Below are 14,060 nucleotides of genomic sequence, written 5' to 3'. Positions count from 1 at the left end.
CTCCACACTCTTCCAAAGGGGACAGCAAAGCGAGAGATACACCCTCAGAAAGCACTTGCAGACACGAACCAAAGTTCAGAAGGGGAAACCACGCTCGATTGTTAACAAGAGTGACAATGGAGTTGGGTAGTGCGATTTGGCGTGCCAGGAGAACGTCGCAAAGTGGGGACACCACGTAAGGACCATCTCGAAGTGGAGGAGAAGGCGACATGAGGACGTAGGTCGCAGCATCAGGTTGCAGGCGAACAAATTCAGCAGAACGAAGTCGGGACTTGAGGTCTTCGGTCGGGTCGGCAAAGTAATGGGGCAGTTCAAGGCGAAGGGTGCCGGTTGCACAGTCAATAAGTGCTGAATGAGCAGTCAGGAAGTCGATTCCAAGAATCACTTCGTGGGGACACTCTGCCAGTACAGTGAACAGGACTAACACAGGACGACCGGCAATGGTAACACGGGCGGCGCACATTCCTATCACGGCTGTTGTACTGCCACTCGGACGGCAGGCGACTCGGCAGGTGTCAGGACTTTACGGAGACGGCTACGAAGATTTGATCGCATAATCCACACCTGAGCGCCAGTATCGATGAGGGCTTGAACGGGTACATCATCAACAAAAATTTCAACAAGGTTCGGTCGAGCAGCAGGGGTCAGCAGAGGTTTTGCAGTCCGAGTCGTCAACGCAGCCTCACCTCCGGGGGCTGCATTGCTTAGTTTCCCGAGAAGCGGCCCGCGTAGGACGGGGACGAGGGACGTCGAGGTGTAGGCGAGCGGGACTGACGGCGTTGCGGCGAGGGTGAGCGGCTACTGGTGTATCCCCGAGAGGGAAGGCTGGCACAGTATGGTTCAGAAAGGGGCGACAGAGACCGAGGGTCTCGGTCGAAGCGGCGATGAGCGTATGGTCGAGGCGAGGAGTACCAGCGGCTACTACGGCAGTGGCGGGAGATGTGACCGACCCCGGAGCAAGCAAAGCAAATCGGCCTGTCATCCGGTGTCCGCCACTCAGATGGGTTCCGATATCGACTCGGGAACGACTGGCTAGGTGCAGCAGAGGCAATGACAGGAGTGGTAGGGGTGGGACGTGGGCGGACGGCAGACTGGATGTCCATGTTGGCATTTTATTGGCGGGCAACAGCTTGAATGAGCGAGATGGTCATGTTGTGCGTATGGGGACAGTGAGAACTTGGAGCCATAGCCTCAAGTTCGCGGCGGATGACCTGCGTCAAGCTTGGCGTGGCAGGTGGATGTGATGATGGCGGGTCGTTGCAGGAGGAAGTGGCAGCCGTATTGGAAAGTCGGTCGAAGCGTTGTACGATGCGTTTGCTCTTCGCTTGCTCAAAATTCCGGCATTGCTTTATGATGGATTCAACCGTTGAGCAGTTCCTGCAAAGCAGGAGGTTGAACGCATCGTTTGCGATGCCCTTCAAGATGAGTCCAACCCTATCGGCCTCTAGCATGTCCGCGTCCGCTTTACGGCAGAGAGCAAGAACGTCTTGAGTATACGCGACGTACGATTCGGTTGGTGTCTGGACACGAGACGCTAGCTCTTGCTTGCCCTCCATTTGACGTCCCACAGATCTTCCGAAAAGATCGCGTAGCTTTTCCTTGCAGGAGTCCAAGCTTGTAATTTCGGTTTCATGCGTCTCGAATCATACCTTCGCGGTACCTTGGGCCCAAGTAAAAGATCAGGTTGGCCAGCAAATGTGTGGCATTCCACTTGTTGTGCTTACCGACGCGCTCATACGACGTCAGCCAGTCTTCGACGTCGACCTTGCCAGTGCCAGTGAAGATTCCCGGGTGACGTAGCTGGGTTAGTACCACTTCCACCGGTGTCTGAGCGGCGGAGGCAGCGTCAGCGTCGGAGGCAGCGTCAGTAACCATAACAGCTGAACCGATGTGACGCCCGCTGCGAAGATCCAGGGCCGGCTTGTGGCGAGATTACCCCGCACTTCCACCAAAATGTTACGGGGAGAAAATATGTGTATTTACAATATATACAGAGGGTTCTAGCTCTGTGGCCAGGGTGACACCATCTACCGAGCTCCGAGACACTTCAGCCTCTTCTTCCCCAACCAACGTCATTTTGTCCCCAGCGGTACAAACTCGTACGTGACAATATCGCTCTGCTGTCCCAAGCGCGCTAAAGATGCTAGATACCGTTCACCATTTAGGTATCCGCCTGGCCACCGGCGCTTTCAGAACAAGCCCCATTGAAAGTTTATACGTCGAATCAAAGGAGTGGTCACTCCATCTGCAGAGAATATACACCAGCCTCACATATTTCCTTAAAGTCCACTCTAATCATCAGCATCCGTGTTTTAATACCGTTAACGATAGGACGTGTTACACTTTTTCGTAATCGTCCCTCTGTAAGACAGCCTTTCTCACTGCATGTCAGGGAGCTTAGCGAAGAAATGGATATCCCACTCCTCGAACATCGCCTAATGCCTTCAGCCAAGCTGTTACCACCTTGGGAGTGGCAGGTAGTAGCATGTGATATATCATTTGTAGAGGTTACAAAGCAAGCTTCAGAGGTCGAAATCCGAATACATTTCCTAGAATTACAGTCCAAGTACTCGTGCACAGAATTTTACACAGACGCTTCTAAATCGCATGTCGGAGTATCTTATGCAGCCGTCGGTCCGTCCTTCTCGGAATCCGGCGTACTCCACCCCGAAACAAGCATCTTTACGGCTGAGGCCTACGCAATATTGTCAACTGTAAAGCATTTAAAGAAATCAAAACTTAAAAAAAACTATTATTTTTACAGACACCTAAAGCGTCGTAAAAGCCTTGAAGTCACCCTGTAAACAGAAAAACCCTCTTCTTATTGAGCTCTATTCTGTTCTTTGTAGAGCATACGCAACTAACCAGCATGTCATTATATGCTGGGTGCCTGGGCATAGAGGCTCCGAGGGCAATGTTCTTGCCGACCAAATGGCCACATCAGTGACATCACACGCTATTAACTCTACAGCTGCTGTTTCTGCAACAGATTTGAAATCTTTCTTACGAAAGAAACTGCGAAGCCACTGGCAACGCTTGTGGGACACAGAAACAAGTAATAAGCTTCATTTGATTAAGCCACAGTTAGGTTACTGCCCCCCATAACGAAAACACGACGAACTGATGTCCTGTTCTGTCGTCTAAGAATAGGACATACATATGGCACCCACAATTTTTTGCTTATTGGTGATGAACCACCAACCTGTGGTAGATGTGGTGAGAGGCTGACCGTCCTCCATGTCATCGTGGAGTGCCGGGAAGCCGTGAGAAGGAAACATTTTCCTGTAGCATACCGCTACAATATCCCTCAGCATCCCATGATGTTTATTGGTGAAGAACGCTTTTTAATGCCAAAGCAGTCCTCGATTTTTTGAATGATGTTGTGCTACATGTTATTAGCCCAATAAGTTCGTAGCGCATCCTCTCTCCAGAGGATGTTGCTGTGATAGTTTTTTTATAGCACATGCCTCCAGGCCCTTGTGGTTCAAAGGCTTTGTTTAGGTAGTAGTGCTTCTTGTCAATTACTGTATCCTAAATATTTTAAATATATTATTCTTCTTTCTCAATGCATTCCTGATTCCATAGTACACATCATTAGTCATTGCCATGATTTTAGTACATGTATATTTTACGCACTTTAAAGCGATTATTTTAGGCCCCTTTACAGCCACGTTTCATCTACTCCGAATTCATTGCTCGACCGCACACTCACAAACCCTGGCATGGCGCTCTTTGGCCATAAATGGCCCTTGCGCCGTAAAACACCACACATCATCATCACCGCGAGGAAAGCCTACGCTTTCGTCAGACGCCGTGCCAACAATCTTACCGAACACCCCGGCCCGGGGCGTACTTAAGCAAGCGCGCGGTGCCGAGAAGGAACGCGAGGAAACGAAAGGCTGAAGAGATCAACCGACCAGCTAAAAAGGTACTTTTCTCGAGTGCTGAAGAGCGTCAGACTGTAAGTGAGCCTACTGATGTTTGTGAGACACTTTGTGTGTACGAGCACGAAAGTGGTGATGTAAATTCTGTCGTGACTGTCGCCGCGCTTAAGAATGTAACCTCGCCTAATAAGCGCTGGGTTCTGCATGAGATGCAAGACGCGGAAGGAATTTGTTTCACTTCGTGCACCTTTGACGCCGTCACAGGTGAAGTGAGAGTCGAAAGCGACGTATTTTGCACAGAGGATAGCTCTGGTGCTTTTTGTGTGAAGACATTTTTGCGTTATTTAACCATGGCATTGCTAAACATGTTTTCTATTGTGCATTTCTGTATTAGGTTATCAATTTTGTCATACCATGGAAAACCTTTTCATGTGTTTCTAAATCATTGTACATTTGTGTATGTTAATAACTTCTGCATTTTCTTCACCTGGAACATTTTGTATATTTGTGTTGTGCATTCTAATAGTATGCGAATTCTTGGCATTATCATACCACGGCAGTGTGGAATAAAACATTGAAGGTAATCATTTTCTGTTGCAGTTTTTTTTTATTTATTTCGTCTCATCTATTCATACCAGTAAACACTGCGCACGGCATGTACCGTCATTTCCAATCGGTGCAAGAAAGCATCTTTGCATCGCGGTTTTGGCTAAAATAGAGAAAGAGTAAATTTCAAACGCTAGAAAATTTCATTTCACTTAACGGGCGCGTCCTGGGTGCGACTGAATGAAAGCAGTTGCCTTTAGAGTCCACATGCCGCGTAGGCTTCGATGCCCGCGTCCCCGTAGTCGCCGATCACAGCGCCGCCGCTACTTTCGCCGCCGCGATAGTCGCCCAAGGTAGGGTGGCTATAATTGGGAGGTGTGAAAAGCGCGGCGCGTTTCCCTTGCCAGACAGGGTCCCTCGGTGCGCCGCTGCCGCTAGGGGCGCTGCTGCAGGGGGCGCGGGGCCGTGCCGCCACCGCTGTCGCAGATTCCCTGTAGGACAGCATCACGGGGTTGCTGTTGCGTCGTTTTTTTTAATCGGTTACGTGATTTTTATTTACGTGGGTCATGCATTTGTGAGCTGTAGTAAAGATGCACTCTAAAACGAAGAAGAAAACTGAACGCTGGTGTTTCGTTCCTGAGTGCAATTCTGGGTACCGGTCGTCCGCCGAAAAAGTATTTGTTCCGAGCACCAGGAACGCGCGGTTGTCGACGGGAGCGGACGCGCTTCACATCGACTCCTGCTATTATGCCAATCAACGCAGCGTTAATTTACAGTTACCGCGATATAATTGGTACCAAAGTGTGCGCGAAGGTGCGGGGCATCGACCGGTACCAGTTTTGACCAAGCGGTACGTGATTTTCTCGATTTACGAGGACTCTTCTCTGGTGCGGTGCGGACTTTTTACTAAGCCTAACGTAGGCCTACCACGAGTACGCACACCGGTCGTGACGGGCCCGGCCGCTAGGCCTAACCCGGCGATGAGTACTTCCAAGATGGCGTCCGAAATGGAAGTGGTCACGTCGATGGAAGACAACACGGCGTCAACGCTGAGCATCGGCAGTTTCGGCGGGCGCACGTGCATCGAAGTTCACGGAGAGGACATTACACCGGAAGAAGTCGAAGGCTGGTCGGCCTCCGGCAAGCGCATCAAGCAGATCATGGCCGGCAAGGAAAACGGTGAGTCCGCCACCATTACTCGCCAGTCTAGACCCAAGACCAGGGCCAGCTTTGCTAAGAGAGTTGCAGCTTCGGTAACGAAAGCGGTGAGGATGCCGATAGATATGCCGAAAGAAGACACCAAGGTAGTCATGAGACCACGTGGCGGTCTCAACGTAGCGAAAACGGAGGCTTCAATTATCATGTCGGTCGTCAGGACGGCGGCTCGAGTAACGAAGGAAGAAGCCAAAGCAGACACCATCTGCACAAACGCGCAGCAAAACATCATCGTGGTCAGCGCCCCGGACGAGAGGCGCGCCACGCTGTACTCTAAGGTCAAAGCCCTTAACATAGGAAGTAAGACATACGAAATCAACGCCTACCGAACGGCGCCAAACGGCACGGTCAAGGGAGTCATCCGAGGTATAGCCGTAGACGATACCCCGGAGGAGATAGCCGAAAACATCGTGAACCGCTAATCCCCCTAGCGGTGGAGGCGCACAGAATCGGCAATACAACCACGGTGATAGTACTTTTCGCTGGACAGAAAGTACCGAACTACTTCAAGTATGGCTCGATATTGGTCAAGTGTGGGCTTTACCGCAAGCACTTTTACGTGTGCAAGCAATGCGGCAGGGTCGGCCATAGAAGAGACGTATGCCCGAATACCAACGCCAAAGTGTGCTTCGGCTGCGGAATCGCGAACCCCAGAGAGGGTCACGAACGCGAATGCAAGCCCAAGTGCAAGCTATGCGGGGGACAGCACACAACGGGCGAGAGGGAATGCAAAAACAAGTACAAGATGCCGTACGTGGTCAAGAAGCGGCAATGGGAACGCAAGATGGAAGCCATGCAACAACAACCGGACCCGGAAAGCTCTCCGCCGCGACGAGCGTCGCCTGCCGAGAGACCCCGCGGGGAATCAAAGCAGCGCGACAGCAGCCGCCAAAGGGATGACAGCAAAATAGGCAGGAGCGCCAGTCGCCGCAGACCGTCGCAGTCGAGGGAGAGAGGCTCCTGGGCCGACGCAGTCAAGGCAAACATGGCAGAGAAGAGACAACCACCGGCGCAAAACGCCGCGAAGAAGATCCAAGAAGCGAACGGGGTGGAGAAATCCTTGAGAGACGAGAACGAGAAGCTAAAGCGGAGAATCGCCGAACAGGACGCAACCATCAAGGAAATCAACGAGAAGGTAACGACATTAATTGCGATGCAGCAGCAGCAACAGCAGCCGACGCCCGCGCAACAGAGGAAACAAGAGATGACCGAGGACGAACCAGAGGTCGAGGTAGACCCGAGAGCCACGATAGCGGCAGGACCGGCTCCCAAGAGGAGAGCCATAGAGGGCGCCAAAGAACGAAAGATAACGGAGAGAATCGAAAAACAGGGCGACAGACTCGACCATCTTGAGGCGACCAGCAAGGTAACCAACGAACGCCTCACCGCGCTCGAGCAAACGGTTCAGCAGATGACAGCCAACATTCAGAGCACGATCCAGAACATGATAGCGCAGATGCAAACACAGCTGCAGGCGCACATACAGGCACAAATGCAAAGTATGGAAGCACAGATCATCGCCAAACTGCAGCAATCATGGCCGGGACAGCACGCATAGCAGTAACCACACCGCCAGTGAGAGACCTCTTGGTCTGGCACTGGAATTGCAACGGCTTTACCGGCAAGAGAGCGGTGCTGCTGCAACACTTGCAGCAACAAACGAGGAAACCAGACGTAATAATGATACAAGAAACACACAGCGAAGAGACACCAAGACTCCCGGGCTACCGGTCGCACGACAGCCCGCCGAGCGAAAGGGACACGTCCAAGGGAAGGGCAGAGGGGTCTGCACCTTCGTTAGGAAAGGGATCACCTTCATGGAACACGAACTGATCGGCAGAAGCGCCATCGAACACTGCACGGTGGAAGTAATTACGGGCAAGAAGAGGAAGGAGAGCACTTTCCTGGTGAACGTCTACAGCAATCCGTCTCACGGACAACAGAAGTTCAAGGCACTACTTCACAAGGCGAGTAGAGTCGCGGGGAGCAATACGCTCCTAGTGTGCGGAGACTTTAACGCTCCGAACCAAGGCTGGGGCTACCAAAGAACGACGGTCAAGGGAAGAGAGCTGATGCAAGATGCCACCGACGTGGGACTGAACCTAATCACGGATCCGGTCTTTCCCACTAGAATCGGTACATCGGTTACGAGAGACACCACTCCGGACCTTACCTTCATCAAAACCGAAGGAAGAACGAGACAAGCGGAATGGAGAAACACGGGAGAAGACAAAAGCTGGGCAGCGATCACTACATCGTGGAGGTCGTCGTACCGCTCGAAGGCCAAGGCAACACCGGCATAAGGAAGCATCGCATTACGGATTGGGACGCCTTTCGAACGGCACTACCCGCGGCGCAACTGGACAATATGGACATCGAAAAATGGGCGGCTAACGTCGTTGAGACGACGGAAAGAGCCACCAAAGAGCTGGAAACGGACGAACGAATAGACAAGATGGACAGTCGGCTCGCCCACTTGATAGAAGCCAAGCAGTCCATAAAGGCGAGGTGGCAGAAGCAACGAACGAACCGAAGTCTAAGGAAGAAGATCGCCGAGCTCAACAGGCAGATCGAGGCTCACTGCAAGGTGCTATGCACCCAACAATGGAACGAGGCCTGCAATGAAGCCGACGGACAGTTACACAAGGGCAAGACGTGGAACATGCTGCGGCACCTCCTCGACGAAACAAAGACCAAGGGCCACCAACACAACAACCTGGCCAGGATCCTACACAAGGCAATCTGCGAACACGGAGAGGACAAGATCAAGCGGAACTTGGACGCCAAGTACCTACCGACCACCCCCACAGAAAGACACCCGGATTACCAAGGCAACGAGAACGAGACGCTAGATCGAGACATCGAGACATGGGAAGTCAGAGCTGCTCTGCAGGATCTCAATGGCAGGTCCGCCGCGGGTCCCGACCGAGTGACCAACAGAGCGCTCAAGAATCTCAACGAAGCGGCCATCGAAACGCTCACGAAATTCTACAACAAGTGCTGGCAAGATGGAAGGCTACCCAAGCAATGGAAAGCAGCCAAGACGATCCTCATCCCCAAGCCTGGCAGACCACCAAACATAGAGAACCTCAGGCCGATCTCGCTGACTTCGTGCGTGGGAAAGGTCCTCGAGCACGTTCTCATGAACAGGTGGCAGCGTTATCTGGAAGAATCGGAGCTCTACCCGAATTCCATCATAGGGTTTCGGAACAAGCTCGGGACGCAAGACGCCATGATCTTACTGAAGAACGAGATCATCGACGATATGACGGCCACCAAGGACAACAGAGCCATACTTGGGCTGGACCTGCAGAGCGCCTTCGATAAAGTGAGGCACTCGGCTATCCTGGCCCAAGTATCCAGGCTAAACATGGGCAGAAAGACATACGAGTACATCAAAGACTTCCTGACGGAACGGACAACCGAAATCTGCGCGGGAGACCTGCAGCTCGAAGAGCAGAAGCTGGGCAGCGTCGGAACCCCGCAGGGCTCGGTGATCTCTCCGTTACTCTTCAACCTCGTGATGATCGGCGTGGGCAACCGGCTAGAAAGAGTAACGGGAGTCCGGCACACCATCTACGCCGACGACGTTACGCTATGGGTACCGGGAGGAAGCGGCGGACACATCGAGACAACGCTGCAGGAAGCGGTCAACGCCATCGAGGAGCAGCTGGACGGGTCTGGACTCGTCTGCACTCCGGCCAAGTCAGAGCTGCTGGTGATTCCACCGAAAGGAGCGGGCAGGAAAAGAAAGAATATGGAATTCAAGTACGAGCATCCCAAGATCACGATCAAGACGGCGGGAGGACAAGTAATACGGGAAGTCAAGAAGATTCGAGTGCTCGGGCTGCTCATCGAGCGAAATCGAGTAAACGGTGAACAAGCTCGCGGGCAAAGCGGCCGCGGCAATGAGACTCATCAAGAAGGTGTCCAACAGAAGAGCGGGGATGAAGGAGGAGAGCCTGACTAGGCTCGTTCAATCCTTTGCAGTTAGCCACATAACGTACGTCGCCGCCTTCCACAACTGGAGGCCGAGTGAACGTAACAAGATAGACGCCACCATTCGCAAGGCGTATAAGGCGGCACTCGGTCTCCTCGGGAGCACGAGCACCGAAAAATTCATGGCGCTGGGAGTCCACAACACGCTGGACGAAATAGCCGAGGCACATCATCATCATCATCATCATCATCATCATCATCATTAGCCTATATTTTATGTCCACTGCAGGACGAAGGCCTCTCCCTGCGATCTCCAATTACCCCTGTCTTGCGCTAGCGCATTCTAACTTGCGCCTGCAAATTTCCTAACTTCATCATCCCATCTGGTTTTCTGCCCACCTCGACTGCGCTTCCCTTCTCTTGGTATCCATTCTGTAACCCTAATGGTCCACCGGTTATCCATCCTACGCATTACATGGCCTGCCCAGCTCCATTTCTTCCGCTTAACGTCAACTAGAATATCGGCTATCCCCGTTTGTTCTCTGATCCACACCGCTCTCTTCCTGTCTCTTAACGTTAGTCCTAAGATTTTTCGTTCCATCGCTCTTTGTGCGGTCCTTAACTTGTTCTCGAGCTTCATTGTTAACCTCCAAGTTTCTGCCCCATATGTTAGCACCGGTAGAATGCAATGATTGTACACTTTTCTTTTCAACGACAGTGGTAAGCTCCCAGTCAGGATTTGGTAATGCCTGCCGTACGCACTCCAACCCAATTCTATTCTTCTGTAAATTTCTTTCTCGTGATCAGGGTTCCCTGTGAGTAGTTGACCTAGATAAACGTACTCCTTTACAGACTCTAGAGGCTGACTGGCGATCCTGAATTCTTGTTCCCTTGCCAGGCTATTGAACATTATCTTTGTCTTCTGCATATTCATCTTCAACCCAATTCTTACACTTTCTCGATTAAGGTCCTCAATCATTTGTTGTAATTCGTCTCCATTGTTGCTGAATAGGACAATGTCATCTGCAAACCGAAGGTTGCTGAGATATTCGCCGTTGATCCTCACTCCTAAGCCTTCCCAGTCTAACACCTTGAACAGGCACATAGTACAGCGCAACTCGAACGTCTCTCTGAAACGAGAACCGGAAGACAGATACTGCGGGACCTTGGCCTCGAGCCGAGCGAAGGCAAGCAGCAGAACAACGTACCTATACCGGATAGCATCAATAGAAAGCTCAGGGTCTGCCCGATCCCGAAGAACGTCAACCCCGAGCACAACAAGGAGCGGAGGTTGGCGAGGGCCAGGGCTCTCGTGGACCTCCACGCCAGAGAAGAAGGCGCCGTCTACGTGGACGCGGCGGAGTATCGAGGCAGCAGCGACGCATACGCGGCTGTGGTCGTCGGAGCATCGACGGGTGCAACGAAGACCGCAGCGAGCGTCCGGACTCGAGAAGCGCACCAAGCGGAGGAGGTGGCTATCGCCTTGGCCGTCTCCGACCCCGGATGCACTACAGTGCTGTGTGACTCTAGAACGGCAGTGAAGAACTATGCCAAGGGTATGGTATGTAGTGAGGCCACGCGCATACTGCGCAAGGTCGAAGACATCGGGCGCAAAAGTGCTGCTGTGATCAAGTGATTTCCGGTCCACATGGGCAGTGACGTGTCGGAACGCGGGAACGCGAACCACAACGAGACGGCCAACGCGGCCGCGCGAGGACTAACCAACCGCGCGGCTGCAAACATGGCTGACTCGGAGTGTTTGTCGCGGTACAGTGCCAAGGACAAGATGACCACCTTCAACGAAATAGTCAAATGGTACAGACTGAACAGTCAGACTATGCCCCCACCTCACCCGGGGCTTACCCGGAAGGAGGCAGTGTTATACAGACAATTACAGACAGGGTCCCTGCTCACCCCGGTGCTAGCTAAGCACGTGTGTCCGAGTGTGTACACGAGTGACGTGTGTAGACTGTGTGCGAAGGAGAGAGCTACCGCGGCTCACATCCTTTGGGACTGTGGTATAAATCCGAGAGAAGCCAGTGAGAAGACGACGATCCCGCCGCAGCTAGAGGCTGCAACGAGGATCTACTATCAAGAGACACAACTCAAGGCCGTCCAGCAGGTCTCGGCAGCTCTAGGAAGGCAGCAACCTAGCGAAACCGAGGATATGGGAGGCGGCACCCCCCGGAAGGGGGCGGCGGCTCTCTCGGACCCGCGGAAGTAGCGAGGGAGCAAGACCTCGAGGAGCATAACGCACGAGACTGACGTAGTGGCCGCGTCGCGATGAAAGCTCGTCCTCCCTGCGTGGAGGGAGCCTAATCGACTCTGCAGGCATTCTCAATAAAGTTATTCTCTCTTTCTCTTCCGAGCACCGGCGTTATACCAGCGTGCAAAGACGTGTTTCAAAAGTGGGCTCGCGCAATACCGAGATCTGACAGGCAACTCCAAGAGAAGAAAGTAACTTCTCTCGGAAAGTTCTGCAAAGTTCAAATAAACTTGTTCCTGCGTGCATGTGTTCTACAGCAAAGCTATCGCGGACACGATCCTCCAGGATCGTGTCCGCGTGTACAAAAAAAAGAAAAAGAAAACCAGCATCATCAGCATTTCGGCTCCATGTGCGTGGCGGTTTCCCCGCAGTTGTGCCTTACTACGGGTGTCAAATTACTCAAGTATTATTGAGTAATGGACACAAGTAATACTTGTATTCCATTACTTCGTTACATTACATCCATTACTCAAGTAATACTTGAGTAATGGATTACTAACTTGCCCGGAATGCTGCTCTCACAGGTGTCAAACAGATGAGTAACATGCCTGATAGGTCATGAGATCAATAACATCATATGCTCGTCAGTTACGTCACGATTAACGATAATAAAATCACGTGTGGTGCATACCCGCACTGGATATGCGCGGGTATGAGCCAGGGACAATAAAGAAAGAGAGCACGAAAGAAAGGAGGAAGCTAAGAAAGAAATCACGTGTGGCTCATACCCGCGCTGCTGGATATGTGGGCATGAGCCACCGCGAAGAGGAGCGGGAGAGATCTCGTCGGCGTCGCGGGCGGACTTGACGCAGCAAACGCACTATTTGGGCATCGCGCCGGGCGAAAACAAGACACCGGTGTCCTTGCTCTTTGACTAACATGCCGAAGACGCTCAATATTGTGACTGGCTGATGAAGAAGACGTGTACGATTACTCCAAAGAAGACGATGCGCTTAATTTCGCGAGCTAGGCGACACCAACAACTACCATCTTGTCAGCCGCTACAGTTATAGTAAATATCCTGTAAATATATTGCTTACGTCTTTTCCCCCGTAACAATAAAGATAATCAATAAAGATAATATATAAATTCACTATAGCAATATTCACTACAGCAGACCCACCATAGTCACAGATTCGCTGGCTTCCATCTTCACAATAGTGGAAGGGCTCTGGATTTCTTTTATTTCAATTTTCCTGTGTGCAGAGAAAATGTACACACAATTTTGAGACCAGTGGCATGTAACGGGTCTAAATACATGTTTCTGCAAAGGCGCAGGCAAGCATTTAACAATGGGACTAAGCATTAAAAACATGGTTTGAATTAGTTGAAGCGATTCATAATTGTAATGGGGAAAACGGCATGACACTAAAGTACATTGGAATTAAAATTAATGCTAAGTTGCTATCTGGAAAAGTTCTGAATAGAGAGTCTGGAATAAAGCTTTTTCCTGACATAAATGTTTGGTTAATTTCTCTATAGCTGTAACTATAATGCATAAGCTAATATATTCTTTCATTTGCACTATTGACGTTTTTTCAGCGGAACATGTTTCCGCAAAGAAAAAAAAAAAGGTGGTGCATTTCAACCCTTGGCTAAATGTTTACATTGCGGAATGCAAAGAAAGATCCGTGTCATGACATTTCTGCACCTGAAAGGAGGAGCCTAACACGATCCGAATGAATGTGTAGCTCTCTGATACACTTTCGCTTCTAAATCAGGTGCTCTTGTGCCGTGTCGAACCGCGTCATCAAATCCAGTTTCTCGTTGATGCGCGCCACGTCTCACTCCGTCCCCTCTCGACGGGCATGCTTCCACGGGCATCCGAGAAGAACAAGCTGCGCGATTGGAGTGTGCCATATGTTAGTGCAGAAGCTCAGAAAAAAAAACACTTAATACTCAGAACTGGTGCGCACAAAGTAGCACGAGCGAGATTCGTCGGGCGCGAGCAGCGCTACGCAGTACGCCGTCTGCTCCACTCTACTCCCGTCCTGGCTTCAACAACAACAATACTCCCGTCCTGGCTTCAAACAACAAAGAGCTTCCCCTAGAATTATCGTAGATATTTTCTTTGGCAATTTCGTGCTTCAAAGTTCTGTATGTTCCCAGTGCTGATTTCGTCTGCATCTGTTTTCCATAGATCCCGCGTACAGCGCCCCTTGCGGCACCGGCGCGCTTTGGGGACCGGTTTCCGCGGCCGCTTTTCACAC

The 14,060-nt window shown here is 51.5% G+C and overlaps 2 protein-coding genes across 2 annotated transcripts; both read left to right on the top strand.

The window, feature by feature from the left end:
- The first annotated feature begins 5,425 nt into the window (after positions 1 to 5,425).
- On the top strand, positions 5,426 to 7,407 carry LOC119444594 (uncharacterized). Its single transcript, XM_049663452.1, is given in 2 exon segments — positions 5,426 to 6,056; positions 6,059 to 7,407. Coding segments are annotated over 2 exon segments (1,776 nt in total). The 3' UTR covers positions 7,204 to 7,407.
- Positions 7,408 to 8,100: 693 nt separating this feature from the next.
- LOC119444592 (uncharacterized) lies at positions 8,101 to 11,808 on the top strand. Its single transcript, XM_049663450.1, is given in 3 exon segments — positions 8,101 to 9,521; positions 9,523 to 9,808; positions 10,684 to 11,808. Coding segments are annotated over 3 exon segments (2,832 nt in total).
- The last annotated feature ends 2,252 nt before the right edge of the window (positions 11,809 to 14,060 follow it).

The sequence above is a fragment of the Dermacentor silvarum genome, chromosome 3 (assembly GCF_013339745.2).
Source record: "Dermacentor silvarum isolate Dsil-2018 chromosome 3, BIME_Dsil_1.4, whole genome shotgun sequence".
Classification (NCBI taxonomy): domain Eukaryota; kingdom Metazoa; phylum Arthropoda; class Arachnida; order Ixodida; family Ixodidae; genus Dermacentor; species Dermacentor silvarum.
This window is presented reverse-complemented; position numbering and strand designations above follow the sequence as displayed.